This window comes from Mytilus edulis, chromosome 2 (genome assembly GCF_963676685.1).
Source record: "Mytilus edulis chromosome 2, xbMytEdul2.2, whole genome shotgun sequence".
Lineage (NCBI taxonomy): Eukaryota > Metazoa > Mollusca > Bivalvia > Mytilida > Mytilidae > Mytilus > Mytilus edulis.
Window position 1 is genome coordinate 30,076,292 of NC_092345.1, and position 16,054 is coordinate 30,092,345.

The following is a 16,054-nucleotide window of genomic DNA, read 5'->3' on the forward strand; positions in this document are numbered from 1 at the left end:
ATGAATATTATTGCCGGCTCATGAATATTATTGAAGGCTGGCCTCATGAATATTAACGCCGGCTGCTATCGACGGCTAGATCCACACTAGTGATTTTTGCCTTTCAAAAGTTTCGACGAGAGATATTTTACGGCTATGTAATTCTGCATTTAAAAAATTATATATGACGACAAAAAATCTTATCAACTTTTCAATTATCAAATGATTAAAAATATATGAGAAAAAAATCTCTGGGTCATTTCAGTGCTGCTTCCCTGACTCAAAGCAATTAAATTTTGAAGAAAAAGCCATTTTTAATTTTGACCCTTGAATTCGAAAAGTTATATAAATATAAAAACTAACATTTTCAATAAACATATCATTCTATATGCTGTGCTAAGTTTTCTTTATTACCAAGCCACATACATGACAACAAAAATACCAAACTCAGAGGACAATTCTAAACGGAAAGCTCAACAGCCCAAACAGTTCAAACGAATGGATAACAACTGACATATTCTTTACATGGTACAGACATTTTCTTAATATGTGAATCGTACTTTAAATATAGAAGACAAATTGTTTACTTAGTTTGATAATACGTTTATTTCTAGTAATCTTCTTACTATTTTTGATGGTAACATATTAAAATAGCGTCTCAAGAGTTTGTTATAAGTGATAACCGACACTGATGTTTATACAGACTTCAATAACTAAGAATAGATATTTAAAAGTATTAAATATAGGTACAAACTTTAAAAGTGTCATACTTACCCTGCATTGAAAACGGAAGAAAGACAGACAAGAGAAGGTATTTCACACAACAGCAACATAATAGGTAACGTACACGATATCTCCAGATTTAACACACCATAATATTTTAAAAGAAAACACATGTACCAAGTCAGCAATATTACAGTTGTTTCCATACGTTCCGTTTGTTCATAAAATCTGACGTTTGATTTTTGTCGGTTTTTTTTTTTTTTTTTTTTTTTTTTATGAACTTCCCCTTTTTTCGAATATACCTTGGAGTTCGGTATTTTTGTTATTATACTTTTTTCCATTCAACAATATTTAAACCTGTATTTGTGATACTGAATAATTAATTTTATTTAGAATGGGTAAATGCAAATTATAGATTTAAGTTTATCAATATCTCATGTTAAAAATTGTATATACAGCGCACGTTTAATTTTTTTTTTTTGGAGCACCCAATCGTAGCTTTTGATAGCCTGGGATTTGACCATGATTTTTTAGTTTTTAGTATACGGATATGGATAATAAAATACCCGTTGCTAGAAAAAAAAAGAAATCTTGATGCCAAAATTAATTGGGTTAATAATTGAATACAAATAGATAGAAATGAGAAATAAAAAAATAAAAAAACAGACTTTTTTTTGCATCTGAGTGGCTACTACCTCATCACTCACCTATATTTCGTTATTTGCAGATTATTGAAAAATGAAAGTGGCTATAATTGGTGCTGGAGCCAGTGGAATAACTGCCATCAAATGCTGTTTAGACGAAGGATTACAACCAGCATGCTACGAACGAACACATGATATTGGTTGGTTTTACATATTATCTAATCTAAATTAAAACACTTACAAGAAACAACTGTTCATATAAAGAATAAAATTGAGAAAGAAACATGTATACGTATTGCTGGCTAGGATGAAAAATTTTGTCCTGCCTTTTTTTTAAATTTCATTCTTATAAAATAAAATAAAACAAAATGTATCAACTGGTGTTATAGGTGGTCTTTGGCGCTATACGGATGAGGTCTCAGAAGGTCAGGCATGCGTAATGAGGTCAACAATCATCAACACCAGTAAAGAAACGATGTGTTTCAGTGATTTCCCAATACCAGCGGAATACCCAATCTATATGCATCATTCTTATGTTCAGAAATATTTCAATTTGTATGTCGACAAATTTGAATTGAGGAAACATATTTGCTTCAGGCACGAGGTGAGAACTTTTTGAATGTCAGTTTGTTCAATTCATAAAGGAACTTGGTATATATCGCTAGTGTTACGCTTCAGAGATACCTCTTTATGTCCCACGGTCTCCACCTAAGGGCAATTATATTTTTTGGTCTGTGCGTCCGTTCGTCCGTCCGTCCGTCTGTACGTGCGTCATTAATTCAGCTGTCGAAATTAGTCTTAAAAAATGCATGTCGTTATAAACTATGCAAACATTGATAATAAGATGATTAGCTGCAAAACTTCAATCATATAACATTCAATCTGATCGATGGAGAAATACAGTAACTATTACATTAAAACAAATCTTTAGAGTTCCCATTATCTATATTTCAATGTCAGTTCGACAAACTAGGATCCAAAATTACCGATTTAGATAAATCCAAGCGTAAGTGTGAAATTGATAAAGATAGAGGCGATTGATACTGGTGCCAACGTGACATTAACTCTTATAAGTCGAAATAAACTGACAACGCCATGACATAAAAGTTAAAACTAACAAAATACAAACAACAGTATGAAACACAGCTGCATTGAACGCTACAGACTAAACAACACGAACCCCACCAATTACCGGAGGTGATCTCAGGTTAAAGAATTCGGCACATATGCATAAAACCACTTATGTAAAAATAATCCAATCGTAGTATTAATTTATCGTTGAACATGCAGAAAAATTCGTTCATTCAGAATTAAGAACAATTCTTACCTTAAGTAGATTTACGCATACGGACCTCGACCCTTTCATTAGTTTTCAAACAGCATAGTCTATCGATACAATTGCAATTCATCAACAGTTGACTGTCCCTCTGGTATCTTTTACCCTTCTTCTTTAATATTTTCAAATTCCTTTATTTTAAATGATGTTTTTGTGTTTTGAGATTAAATCAGTTAAACCAGCAGATGATTTTGAAATAAGCGGCCAATGGGAACTGAAAGTCAAAGATTTAGCTAAAGATGAGGAACAAAGTATAACATACGATGCCATAATGATATGTACTGGACACCATGCTGAGAAAAACATGCCAGATTTTCCTGGAATGCACAATTTCAAGGGAAAAGTTCTTCATAGCCATGACTACAGGCATACTGCTGGATACGAAGACAAGAGGGTCGTTGTCGTTGGTATTGGTAATTCTGGTGGCGATGCAGCCGTGGAACTTAGCAGAGTGGCATCACAGGTAACGTTAATCTTTTGATAAACTTGAAAGTTTTGTTGACTGATACTTGTAAGCAATGAATTTGCTTTTTCAAATAGTGGTAGACTGAAAAAAAAACAAAAAAAAACCCGAACAATTCTCTCACACAATGTCATGTAAGTGCTGTAAAATAAAATTTATCAAAGGAAAAACTTTTAAAAAGAACAAAAATACTCACAACAATAACCAACAAAAGAGAATGTCACGAACTATGCATTTCTCCATGAATTTGACAGTACATCATCTCCTTATACATATTTAACCCATGGGGTAAAATTAAGCAAGACAAGAAACATCTTTTTATCTGTTTGTTCCATTTATTGCGTATGTTATATAGAAACAATGGATAAGCGTTGATTCTTGAAAAAGAAACCGTGAGCCCGGATAATAGTTTAATTCTATTGTCACAATTGTTTTAGTCTTGAAATTTGATTTATTTCCATTTCTCTGATCTATAGTTATTTGCTATTTGTCTATCTGCTGGGGAAATTTATTCTTGAACTTTTTAATCTTAGTCCTGTTTAAATTCTTTTTAGACATACTTGAGCACAAGATCCGGAAGCTGGGTATACAATCGAATATCAGATAGAGGTTTACCATTGGATATGCTTTATGCACGCCGGATAACGTTTGCACTAAAAAATATGATTGGTGGACCTTTAGTTGAACGATTAGCTCAAAAGAAACTGGAACAAAGATTTGATCATTCGATGTATGGCTTAAAACCAAAACATGGGATACTTGCTCAACATCCAATGGTCAATGACGAACTACCAAATAGACTTGCTAGTGGTACGCTTAAACTTAAACCAAATATAAAACATTTTACAGAGAGTGGCGTTGCATTTGAAGACGGAACAACAGAGAACGATATTGATGTTGTAATGTTTGCTACTGGATATGTGTTTGGGTTTCCTTTCTTAGATGAATCTGTTATAAAAGTAGTAGAAAATAAAGTAGAATTATATAAATATATATTTCCGCCGAATCTAAAGAGACAGACTTTGTGCATTATTGGTTGTGTTCAGGCACTGGGCGCCTTAATGCCAGTGAGTGAAATGCAAAGTCGTTTGGCAACAAGAGTATTCAAGGTAAATTAAATGTAAATCTAATTCAGGCAAGTATTCAAAACCCTTCAAATACATTTGTTTACGACTCAATAATGTATTATCGACAAAAAAATGTTTCAGTCGGTGATTGTTGATCGAAACTTGGCTGCTTATTAACTCACTGATTTTGACCTAAGATTACAGATTGTCATCGGGATAAACGATCAACACAAAAACAAGGAATTCATGTATACACATGGAAAAAAGTATTGCAACACCAAATTGAAATTGAAATTAAAAAAACACTTTTCATTTTTTTGGGATATAATTTGGTAAAATAGAACTAGTTAAACATTATTTAAGTATCACCTGAGTTTAATAAAAAAAATATCGACTCGATAATTTTTTATCTGCACATGCAGCTACTCTACCCGTAAACAGCAAAACAGTTGTTTTTATCCTCATTGTTTTCAACCCTTTAAATAACCAAATTTTTAAAGTTATGTAATTGACATCTTATAATGGGTCCTGGACAACTCTTAACTGCAGCAAGATGGCAGATTATCAGCATAAGGGAAGCAGGGATGTCGCTGTAAAAACTGCACGTTTTGTTGGTCATCACCATTTCTCTATAAGTCGTTTTGAGAATAAATCAGGCAATAAATGCTGTAAAAGACATTCCGAGATAATGAAGACCCCCTATACCATTTGCTAAGAAAAATCAAGCATAATGAAGGTTGGTCAGAAGGAAACCCATTGCATACAAGACAATCATAAAAAGAGAGTGGTGGCCATACAGGAGCCTTTTAACAAGAACTGTTCGAGATCGACTCATCGCTACTGGTTATCGTGCGATAAGACCATTTCGGAGACCTTTGCTAACGAACAGACACACAGTTTTCCGTATCCAATGTTGTGCAGAGTTCGCCAAAGTTGGAAATTAGCATCGTGGAGGAAGATCCAATGTTCAAATGGAATTCGGTTCATCTTCCTTGGCACGATCGTAGCCCGGATTTCAACCATATCGAGCATATTTGGGACACTATTGGGCGGAAAGTGCGCGAAAGGACACCCCAGTTCAAACCAATCATGAAATAAACAATGCCCGTCATCAGAAATGGTTGCTGCTACCTTAGCAACAAATTAGTCGATTTATGGCAGGAATCAGAAGACGTTTAGATGCGGTTATCCGTTTGGATAGAGGCTGCGCACAAAGTACTAATTCTTTGGCGTATAACCATCAACCATGATGTGAACAGTCATCTAAGGATTAATTTTGAAATGTCTGACATTGTAATGTTCGACTACAGTAGAAGTTGTAAAATGCATTTTTTTGTACAAAAAACACTCCATTTTGGTATTAAAATTGTGGTTATATAAATCATTTTTTTTTTCAAACATTTTTTGTTCGTGCCAATGTTATCATAAACTATGTTTCAATAATATTATACACATATTTTATTATATTTCATCCAAAAAAAGAGGCTGATTTTTCAAGTTTTAAAAAATCAAGGTGTTGCAATACTTTTTTCCATGTGTATATAATAATTGACAGGATAGAACAATGATTATTTTTTTTTATTGTCCTAGATCATTTTCGTAGATTACAATTATCACTTTTCGTTTATTCAGGAAAATTTGTGGATATATTTTCTAGAGAGTTTGGATAATGACTGTTCAAGAAAATAGAAAAGTTATATTTCAGTAAATATTTAATTTCATGGTTTACCTACACCCATGACATCTATGAAATGAGTACCATACGAAGATTTAATGTATCCACAGTATTTTGAGATGACGAAATGTATATTGTTGATATACAATACTAAAAATATTCATATTAAAGCAACTATTGTGTAAATAAATTCATCATAGATACCAGGACTAAATTTTGTATATACGCCAGACGCGCGTTTCGTCTACAAAAGACTCATCAGTGACGCTCGAATCCAAAAAAGTTAAAAAAGCCAAATAAAGTACGAAGTTGAAGAGAATTGAGTACCAAAATTCCTAAAGTTTTATAACGGTACTTTAAAGTTAACCGGATGCTACTGGAGTTCTAATATATTTATCATATCAAACCTCTAGGGAGACGTTTTGCTTCCACCAAAAGAAGAAATGTGGAAAGATATACATGAAAACATTGAAGCAATGAGAAAGAGATACATTGCTGGAACGCGTCATACAATCCAAGTTGAATGGCTAGAATATATGGATGGATTAGCAACTCTTATTAAATGCATACCAGACCTATGTAAGTATTAATAAAGTGATTCATTCTCTTCGTCTTTCAATCTCACTCTTTCCAACTCATCCATTTCAACTTTTCATCGCCCCTCATTCACACACTCTTTTAATCTCACTTTTCTACTCTCGCTCTCTCTTCTACCCTTGCTCTTTGTCCTTTTCTCCTCTCACTCTTTCCCCCATTCTTCTCTATCTTAATATGACTCCATCGCTCGCTTCCTCTCTCTGTCTCCATCTCACACTCACTCACTGCTCACTCTTTCCCCTCTCTCACTACTAACTCTGTCTCTGTCCCTCTCCCTCGCACTCCTCACTATGTCCCTCTCTTTCACTATCGCACTACCCTCTCTGTCCCACTCTCTCTCACTCTCACTGCTCATTCTGTCTCTCTTTCTCACTCGCACTCTCACTCTCACCCTCACTCGCACCCTCTTCCTCTCTCTCCCTTTCAATTACTCTCAATGCTCACTCTGTCCCTCTCGTTGCTCTCTCTGTCCCGCTGCACTCTCTCTGATGTGCTACTTTCTGTCGCTGTGTCTCTCTCTTTCTCTGTCCTCTCTTACTCTCACTTTCTCGCTGCTCTCTCTGTAAGGGTAAGAGCAGAAAGGTTAGAGAGAGAAAGACAGAGTAAGTGATAGAGGGAGAGTAAAAAAAAGAATGTGATAAGATAGAAAAAATTAAAGATAGCGAAAAATGAGAGAGAATAGGAAATGAGTGTGAGATATAAAGAAAGAGAGAGAGAGGGGGATTAGAACGACATATAAGGAGAAACAACTAGAGTCTAAGAATAAGACCTAGAGAGAAAGAAAAACAAACGAGCGAGAAAGAGAAAAGGTGATTTTTAGAGTAAAATCACTTGTAAAAGATCCTTTCCAAGTTAAAATCTTTAAGGCTGCATTAGCAAGAAAGAAATTACACTCGTGGTATAGTGCATGGCTACGGCAGCATAGCGTTCTTTTCCGTCAGGGCTGAACAATTAAGCAGTCCATCGGGGAGTGCACCATTGCCTACCAGTATCATGGAAAGGACGGCGCTCTAACCTTCAGTTGTCCTTCATTAGGTTTGAGCACAATACTGTATATGTTGAAGTAAAGGTCTTATCTCAACAGAAATAATGTACAGATGTGGTATTTAAGTTTTTGACGTTTTGTGTTTTAACTTTTAAATAAGGAAGTCATTGTCATTTTGCTTTCATTTGAGTATTGTAGTTGATCATTCTTCAGAACTATTCATTCTGCTTTCATTAAAAAAGTTTAAATCTTTGAATATTCAGAAATGTTTTAAATGAACATATTCAGGGGTGGTAACTTGACAAATTGTATATGTATATATGTGTACCTCAAATAAAACAAACCATGTGTTAACCGATCTATCAACGTGTAATATTAGAGAAGTACTAGTACCAGAAAATAGACAGCTTTCGTTTAACTTCTAGATTTTTTTAACCTATTTATTAATGAATTTGTTGACCGTTATTGAATATTCGTTTACAGATGATATCAGATACGTTCCTTATGTCGTTAATACAATCCCGTTCTCTTTTCACGACTATGACCTACCCAATTATACTATTTACCATGTTTGTAATAACTCTAGCAACAGGACGGGTGCTAACCTTTAGGGAGCTCATGAGATCATGCACAAATTTTGATGGGGTTCGTGTTGCTTAGTCTTTAGTTTTCTCTGTTGTGTCTTGTGTACTATTATTTGTCTGTCTGTTGTCGAATGACCCTATGGTATCTACCTATCTACCTTCGAAAATATAGTTTACAATGTGACTATCTCTAAATGAATCAACTTAGTTAAAATATCAATTATATGGTCATTTTTATAAATTTCCTGTTTACAAAAGTATGAATTTTTCGAAAAACTAAGGATTTTCTTATCCCAGGCATAGATTACCTTAGCCGTATTTGGTACAACTTTTTTGTAATTTTGGGTCCTTAATGCTCTTCATTTTTGTACTTGTTAAGCTTTAAAACTATTTTTATCTGATCGTCAATGATCAGTCTTATGTAGACAAAACGCGCGTCTGACGCATCTGGCGTACGGTGACCTGTAGTTGTTAACTTCTGTGTCATTTTGGTCTCTTATGGAGATTTGTCTCATTGGCAATCAAACCACATCTTATTTTTGATACATTATAAGCCTGGTACCTTTGATAACTAATTACGTACGCCATTACAATCGAGTATGTTATGGAATATTATTTATTAAAGAATTGAAAGGTTCTTTTTGTAAATTTATTGGGGTGTAAAAGCGTTGACCGAAGTACATTTCGTATTCCGCGCTTCATTCTAAACATGTTCGCACGGTGTCAACGCTTTTGAACCGTATGAAATAACACAAAGAAGCATTCGATATTTAAAATTACCTTTTTTAGCTAGGATCATGAAAACACCTTTTTTTATCAAGTACATTTCGTATTACGCGCTTCATTCTAAACATGTTCGCACGGTCAACGCTTTTAAACCGTATCAAATAACAAAAAGAAGCATTCGATACTTAAAATTACTTTTTTTAGCTAGGATCATGAAAACACCATTTCTATCAAGTTTGACGTTAATATCCTGTTGACTTTATTGTTGGACCTCGTGTCATAATGACTGTTACATTTCATTGTGTAATGAATGTTAATTTCAGAAGGACGGGAGATTACTGTTATCCAATCAAAATTACGTATCATAATGAAACATACATTTGATATGATTATAATATATTAGGAAAAACAAAACTATGATACTGAATGTTTACTTTACATGCTATAGTAAATACAAGAAATCGTGAAGCTGCCAAAAATAAGACATTTTCAAGAAATAAACGTAAATCAATGTATATATATCGTAAGCTTTCAAAATTTTTAATCGTTTATTTTAGGGAATATGTTGAAAACAGATCCAAAATTGGCATTGACATGTTACTTTGGACCAAGTACTCCATATCAATATCGACTTGAAGGTCCAGGAAAATGGAGTGGTGCTCGTGAGGCTATCTTTACACAGTGGGATCGAACACTTTCGTCGTTGAAATCAAGACCTGTAGACTTTGAAGAGAATACCACTGGATTTTCAAAATTCAATGTCTTTTGCATCGCAGTCGTGGCTATTATTGTTTATTACTTTATTGCATACTATAAAATATGAACAACTATACGAATATTATATCTTTTGACGCGTTCACTGAAAGATTCAATTCAATTAGTATTATTGTTCTGCTTATATCAGTGGTAACTCTTGCTGTTGGTTTGTATGTGGAACATTTTTTAAAGATAATTAGCAAGCCAACATTGGTAGAAAATGAGGAAAATGTTGTGTGTAACTAATGTTCCTTGTTTGACGATAATTGTATTATATTCGATAGAAACCACATGTGGATCAGTTGTTTAAGACTTTTCATATGCCATTCTCATAAAGATTCAATTTGGCTTTTAAAGAGTTTTCAATCGGAAATTTAAGACAAAAATGTCGTCATGTTTGCCACCAGATCGATAATAATAATAATTATAATAACAATAATAATAATAGTAATAATAGAATGAAATTCAAAACAGTGTGGCTGTGGCCATTGATTGACACATTAAATTCATTCATTGACTGGGACAATTTACGTGAACGTTTGTCTGTAACGACCACTGTTCACGACGTACCTACGATAGACATTTAAACTGTGGGGTCACCAAAGGTTTCTTAACGCCTTTAATTATAAAACAATTCGAAAAATTAATCAGGAATAACCTTTATGTTTTGATTTATTTCTGATTAATTTTTCGAATTACTTTATTAAGGTGTTGAGAACCTTTGGTGACCCCATAGTTTAAGTGTCTTTAAAAAGTACATAGTAAGCAGTGGTTGTTACATACAAACGTTCAACTAAATTGTCCCAGTCAATGGATGAATTTAATGTGTCAAACAATGGCCACAGCCACACTGTTTTGAATTTCATTCTATTTACAAATTTCACACTTTGTTTAAAATATAATCACTAATGAGTATATTTGAATGCAGATACAGCTTTCGATTTCTTAATTTTTAGTGACAGAGATTTCCAAAAAATTAGACTACTAAAAAAATACTTAATTTGTATAATTCTGCATTTTATTTAGGAACTTTAAAATTATCTGATGATAAAAGACGAGCATATTACGATTGTTTACAAGTGTAGACAAAACCACATTTATACATTAATAATAACCTGTGGTAAAGTATTCTTTTAGTAACATATTGAGGATTTTAACAAACTGCAACGCAAATGTTGTCTAGAAAAGCGAAGAGAGAAATATTCCAATATCGTCTTAATAGTCATGTTAATCTTCACAGTATTCTTTTGAAAACTGCTTTTAAGATAGTATGAGGACAATTTGAAATTAAGTCGTATATGACATTTAACATGTTTTACACTGACCATATTCAGAATTAGAATTTCCAAAACTACGTTCACTCTGTTTTTAATTTAAAACAAAACGGATGCAATAAAAAGTGTAATCAATAATTCATAAGTCCCTGAACTTAATAAAAATTGAAACCCAAAGGGAAAATAACAACATAATACTGAGATTGACATTTTATTCGTCTGTTTTCTCATGCTTACTGACGACAAACAGAACCATTGGTACGTATACATTCGTACTTGTAGCACTGCCAACTAATATTACATTTGTTGTTCATCACCTGCACCACATGAAACAATGGAATAAACCTTCAATAAAGTAGAATTTCTCACAGGTCAGTATGTTACATTAGTTTATTACTAATCTTAAGTTTGATCAATTCATGGTTAATAAGAAAGTCAACATGATAAATACAATTGCTTTAATCAATATTAAAAACCGTCATAATATTAAGTTAACATTAAGTTCATATTTTATGATTCACAATTTACCCAGCTTCAAGCACATGTTAAGGTATAGCTAATCTTATAAAAGAACATGGCTTAAATACAGTTATTGAAGAAAACACAATTTATCAGAAATAAAAAAAAAATCTTTCTTTCTGGTTTATGTCTAATTCTGAGGAGAGCGTATATGTTTTCAAATTGTAATGAATGCAAGGAAAAGTATTGGCAATTTGCTATTTTTCACTGGATACATTTAATACTCGTTGTATGATTTCGTTGTTTTATTAAATAATAATTTTAACACATGGTTAAATGATGTTCTATCAATACATGCAAAGTGAAACCTACATTTATTATTGTGTTTACATGCAATGGAAATATTTATATTAAGCGTGGGAGGTCATAGAAATATCTCTTGGTTCATCTATTTATCCGTATGCATAAATACATAATACATGATAATAGAATCTAAAGCACTTGAGGGTCTTCATGGTTACGAGGTATAGTTGATAATTCCATAACCTGATAAAGGTTTATGACATGTCAGAATCACCTGTCATGTTCTCTGAAATTGGTATCATAAGCTTTAAAATAATTGGAGTAACGGAAGTGTGTACATAATTGAACAAAGGGAACTACATTTTACGAACAAAAAGAGATATGATTTTTCCTTTTGTCAACTTTTGTATTCCATTTGTAGCAAGAATTTTGAAATTCCATGACAATCATGCAAGATATTTTACTGTCAAGGAGCACACGAGAGATGCAACGCATTGTGCAGGACCTGATTTCTTTTCCAGTGTAAATATTTAGTTCATCCTCAGTTTTTGTTGTGAACTTATTTGCTCATACTTTTTGTAGTTCAACCATATGCAGGATGTGACTATGCTCAATCTGATTATCTATCCCATAGTGTTCTAATTTGTATTTAAAATGTTTATTACTTTTTTTGTGAATGTCTGCGAGATACATATGTTGATAGTTTGAGAAGTTTGCAGTGATACCTATGTAATATTTGACAAATTCCTTGCACCTTTTTGTACTTTTGTGTATCTTTTAAAAGTATTATTAATAGTTATTGAAATAATTAATTCTGCTTGTGTCCGAACTATTGGTCTAAATTATGCAAATAAGAGAATTATTGAAAAAAACTATGCCTTTTTACGGTCCAAGCTAACCGGATTTTCTTTTTTCTAGGATAACTGACTTAAAACAATGTCTTTTTCAATTTTGTATTAAATTATAATCCTGGTACGTTTGAAAACTTTTTTTGTATATACTAGTATATAAGAACGCATATTTTATTGTTTTTATCTTGTGTGATGTAAATTACCCGTATAGATCCTCAAAGATTCTGGTGCAGTTGCCAATTATGATAGAAAAATGAACAAGTCACCTCAAGGTACATATGATTGACCGATAAGAAACACATGTATACACACATAGAAATTATGATTATTATATACATTATTATTTGTATGTATCTAGTGTGTTGACTCGCCTAGTATAAATACTTTGATACAGATTAATAAAACAAAAATGTGTTCTGTATAAGTTATTGATATTTCTCTGAAAAAAACCACATTGATGTGCATTGAAGATGCTATTAAATATAAATGGTTAGTCTGCATTTATCTTTCGATACCACGAAATAAGATAATATTGCTAAAGATCCTTTGTAAAAAAAATTTAAAGCTATCATTGTGCCTTAACTATAATAACCATTGGATATATTATATTATCTTCCGGCATAAAAAGGATGTAGACAAAATGCATGTTTTGCGTAATACATTATAGGCATGCTAGCTTTGGCGAGTATTTACATTATGTCATGTATGAAAAGAAAGATCATGTGATTTCGGTGCTAGTATGGATAAATAAAATAAGATAAAAAGCAGTTTTTTGGCAATTATGTCGTTGCAAATATTTCAAATGCGTATTTATATATTACGTTTTTAGTGGGATGATGGAAATATGGAAATTCACACAACTCTTTTCATTGTGAGTATCACTCCTTGTTAATGAATCGAGAAAATTCACAAAAAAAAGTGCCTAAATCATATACATTTTTTTACTTATAGGTTAACAGATAATGGGGCGAAACCAATTTGCAGTTCTTGGTCTCATGCCTGGGGCATCAGGGGATGAGATCAAGAAGGCTTTTAGGTCCCTGGCACTGCAATACCACCCAGATAAGAATAAGCATGCAGGAGCTGAAGAAAAGTTTAAAATCATGTGTGCAGCATACGACTTTCTCAAAGACGAGACCAATCGTTTATCGCACGCGAGAGAATTGCGAGAAAATTTTGATTGCAAGCGAAAACATAGAAAAGGACACAGTGAAAAGCATTATACTTATTCAAGTCAACAAGAAACTGATCCATTCGGACATTCACAGACGTTTGAAGACAGGTTTAGACCAAAATTTGATAGAAAGGGATATGAAAGAACAAGCACGGACTCAAACAGTAGATCAAGACATGATAGAAGCAAACAGGAAAATAACGGGGATCAAAAGTCGGAGAATAAAAGACGAGATTCTCAAAGGAAGAATAGAACGGAAAACGAAGAGTTTTACCAGAGAGATCACAAAAGGTTTATTCCAGGATTCATTTTCGAAGACTTCTTTTCCATTTTTAGTGAACCATTCAGGTCTTTCGAGCAGGATTTCGGCCCATTCCGTCAAAGGAGAAGCCCATTTAATGTGTTTCATAATTCGCACTTTGAGGAGCCATTATTCGACAGACATTTTGAAGAACATTTTCATGTATTTCAAGAATTTGAAAAGGAACCTATGGCACACTCATTCGGACCTTCAAATATTGAGGATATGATGAATGACTTCGAACCTTTTGCCGACGTCGGAAGGGATAGAGCTCATAGTCGGCGAAGGTATAAACCTGCAAGACGAAATTATACTTCATTCCATTATCGAGGAGACCCATTCAGAGAAACACTTTAAGACGAAGCCTTAAATAATCATTGGTTAACATGAAATGGATAATTGAAACGACGCTGGAAACAAATGAAAGAATGTTTGATCATGTTTGCCAAAATTGCCAAACATGCCAAAATTGTCAAACATCTGTGAAAATATATTGCACTGTAAATTTTTGTAATTCACGATCAACTTTAACTTGGTATTAAATGTTTATTTAAATTGGATTATTCAATTTAAGCTAAGTTTTATTCCAAATTGATTAGACTCAATTATTCACACACTCTGAAGATTCATTTCTGAAAACAACCTTGTAATTAATCTACGATGTATTAATCTATACAAAAAAGTACAATACAGGATTATAAATATAAGAAAGGTCGTGAGGAATCTTCTATGTCAGGTCAGTTTCATTACCTACAAACTCAACCTGCAATATCAAAACTCATAAAAATAAACAGATTAACTAAATTTACCCCTATAATAACGACAGATCGATTAAATGTTGTTGCTTTCAAAATGAATGACAATTAAGCTTATTCAATACAAGAACCCATCTAACAGTATATCAATTTAGTAGGTTGTGTAAAATACGTTCGGGATGAATGTTGGGGAATGTTGACCTGAAAATGAAAAGACAATAAAATATCGTTGATTGCTAAATGCAAGCTTAATGCAAGCTTAATGCAAGCTACCGTATAGCGGGTTATTTTTGCGGGGTGTAAATTTTCGCTTATTTTCGCAGATAGAACAAAATCGCCAAAATAAATTCCGTCAATTTATATAAAAATGTACATGCAAAGGATTTGATAAATATTTTGAATCCGCCAAAATAATAACCGCCAAAATATTCAGAATACTTTTTTTCTATGAAAATCGCGAAATTTTACACCCGCGAAAATAACCCGCTATACGGTATTAGCATGTCGAAATGTCCTATTGTAATGTTTATTAGTGTATTTCTCTGTCTTAAATTTCTTGAATTTATTTGTAATGTAGTAATGTCATGTACTGTAGTCATTTTAGTATTATATTTGACATTGCCACAAAAGCGCGAGGTTTGGCTAGCCGCAAACCAGATTCAACCCACCATTTTTCTTAAATGTCCTGTACCAAGTCAGGAAAATGACAGTTGTTATCCTATAGTTTCTGTCTGTGTTTCATTGTCGTTTTGGTTTTTGTTGCACTTCAGTGTTTCTGGTGTTTCGTTGTTTTCCTCGTATAACTGATGTTTTTACCTCAGTTTTAGTTTGTAACCCGGATTTGTTTTCTCTCAATCGATTTATGATTTTCGAAAAGCGGTATACTACTGTTGCCTTTATTAATGCATTGCAAAATCAAGACGAGAGAAAACAACAGTAAATTGAAAAGGAGGTACCGGAAAGGTTTGGCGTGAGAGTGAAATCGGAAGAAATATATTCAGGCTACAATAACCTACGAGCCTTCCGAAAAGTTATTGCAATTATTTTATAATTTACGAAACATTAGGAGTTCAATATACATGAGCCATCAGAGTTACTGTCCCAAAAACGAAAGAATAATACTCATCATTTATATATCCTCAACGGATTGTAGGTAGTCCTAGTTACTATTTTTTTTAATTTAGTACCACAGTTACCCTTGTGGTCAAATTCTTTTTCGAATCCAAAAAAAAAATAATACCACTGTATTAATGCTTGTCTTATTTTCTTAATTGATAAGTCCTCATAACAACTACTCAAATCCCACATTTTGGGCATATGTAGGATATATAACTGTAAATACATTGATGTTTGTTAAAAGTTTGTTAAAACCTTTAACCACCTTAAACATTTGAATACGTTT

General features: G+C 33.0%; 2 protein-coding genes across 3 annotated transcripts; both read left to right on the plus strand.

Moving 5' to 3' along the window:
• Window positions 1-705: 705 nt before the first annotated feature.
• On the plus strand, window positions 706-9,609 carry LOC139511905 (flavin-containing monooxygenase 5-like). Its single transcript, XM_071299050.1, has 7 exons — window positions 706-817; window positions 1,430-1,546; window positions 1,736-1,950; window positions 2,846-3,145; window positions 3,700-4,254; window positions 6,301-6,466; window positions 9,337-9,609. The coding sequence occupies exons 2-7, from the start codon at window positions 1,441-1,443 to the stop codon at window positions 9,600-9,602; spliced, it is 1,608 nt and encodes a 535-aa protein (XP_071155151.1). The 5' UTR covers window positions 706-817; window positions 1,430-1,440; the 3' UTR covers window positions 9,603-9,609.
• Window positions 9,610-11,005: 1,396 nt separating this feature from the next.
• Window positions 11,006-14,452, plus strand: LOC139511906 (dnaJ homolog subfamily B member 9-like). Of its 2 annotated transcripts, none has more exons than XM_071299051.1 (2): window positions 11,006-11,180; window positions 13,374-14,452. In XM_071299051.1, exon 2 carries the CDS (start codon window positions 13,385-13,387, stop codon window positions 14,252-14,254), a length of 870 nt encoding a protein of 289 aa, XP_071155152.1. In that variant the 5' UTR covers window positions 11,006-11,180; window positions 13,374-13,384; the 3' UTR covers window positions 14,255-14,452. The 2 variants fall into 2 exon arrangements, with proteins under 2 accessions (XP_071155152.1, XP_071155153.1); XM_071299052.1 differs by lacking the exon at window positions 11,006-11,180 and adding an exon at window positions 12,639-12,694.
• The last annotated feature ends 1,602 nt before the right edge of the window (window positions 14,453-16,054 follow it).

Coding starts and splice junctions, on each gene's coding strand:
- LOC139511905 (XM_071299050.1), top strand. CDS start 1,441: ATGAAAGTGGCTATAATTGGTGCTGGAGCCAGTGGAATAACTGCCATC. Junction 1,951..2,845: donor ATATTTGCTTCAGGCACGAG/GTGAGAACTTTT, acceptor TTGTGTTTTGAG/ATTAAATCAGTTAAACCAGC. Junction 4,255..6,300: donor TGGCAACAAGAGTATTCAAG/GTAAATTAAATG, acceptor TCAAACCTCTAG/GGAGACGTTTTGCTTCCACC.
- LOC139511906 (XM_071299051.1), top strand. CDS start 13,385: ATGGGGCGAAACCAATTTGCAGTTCTTGGTCTCATGCCTGGGGCATCA.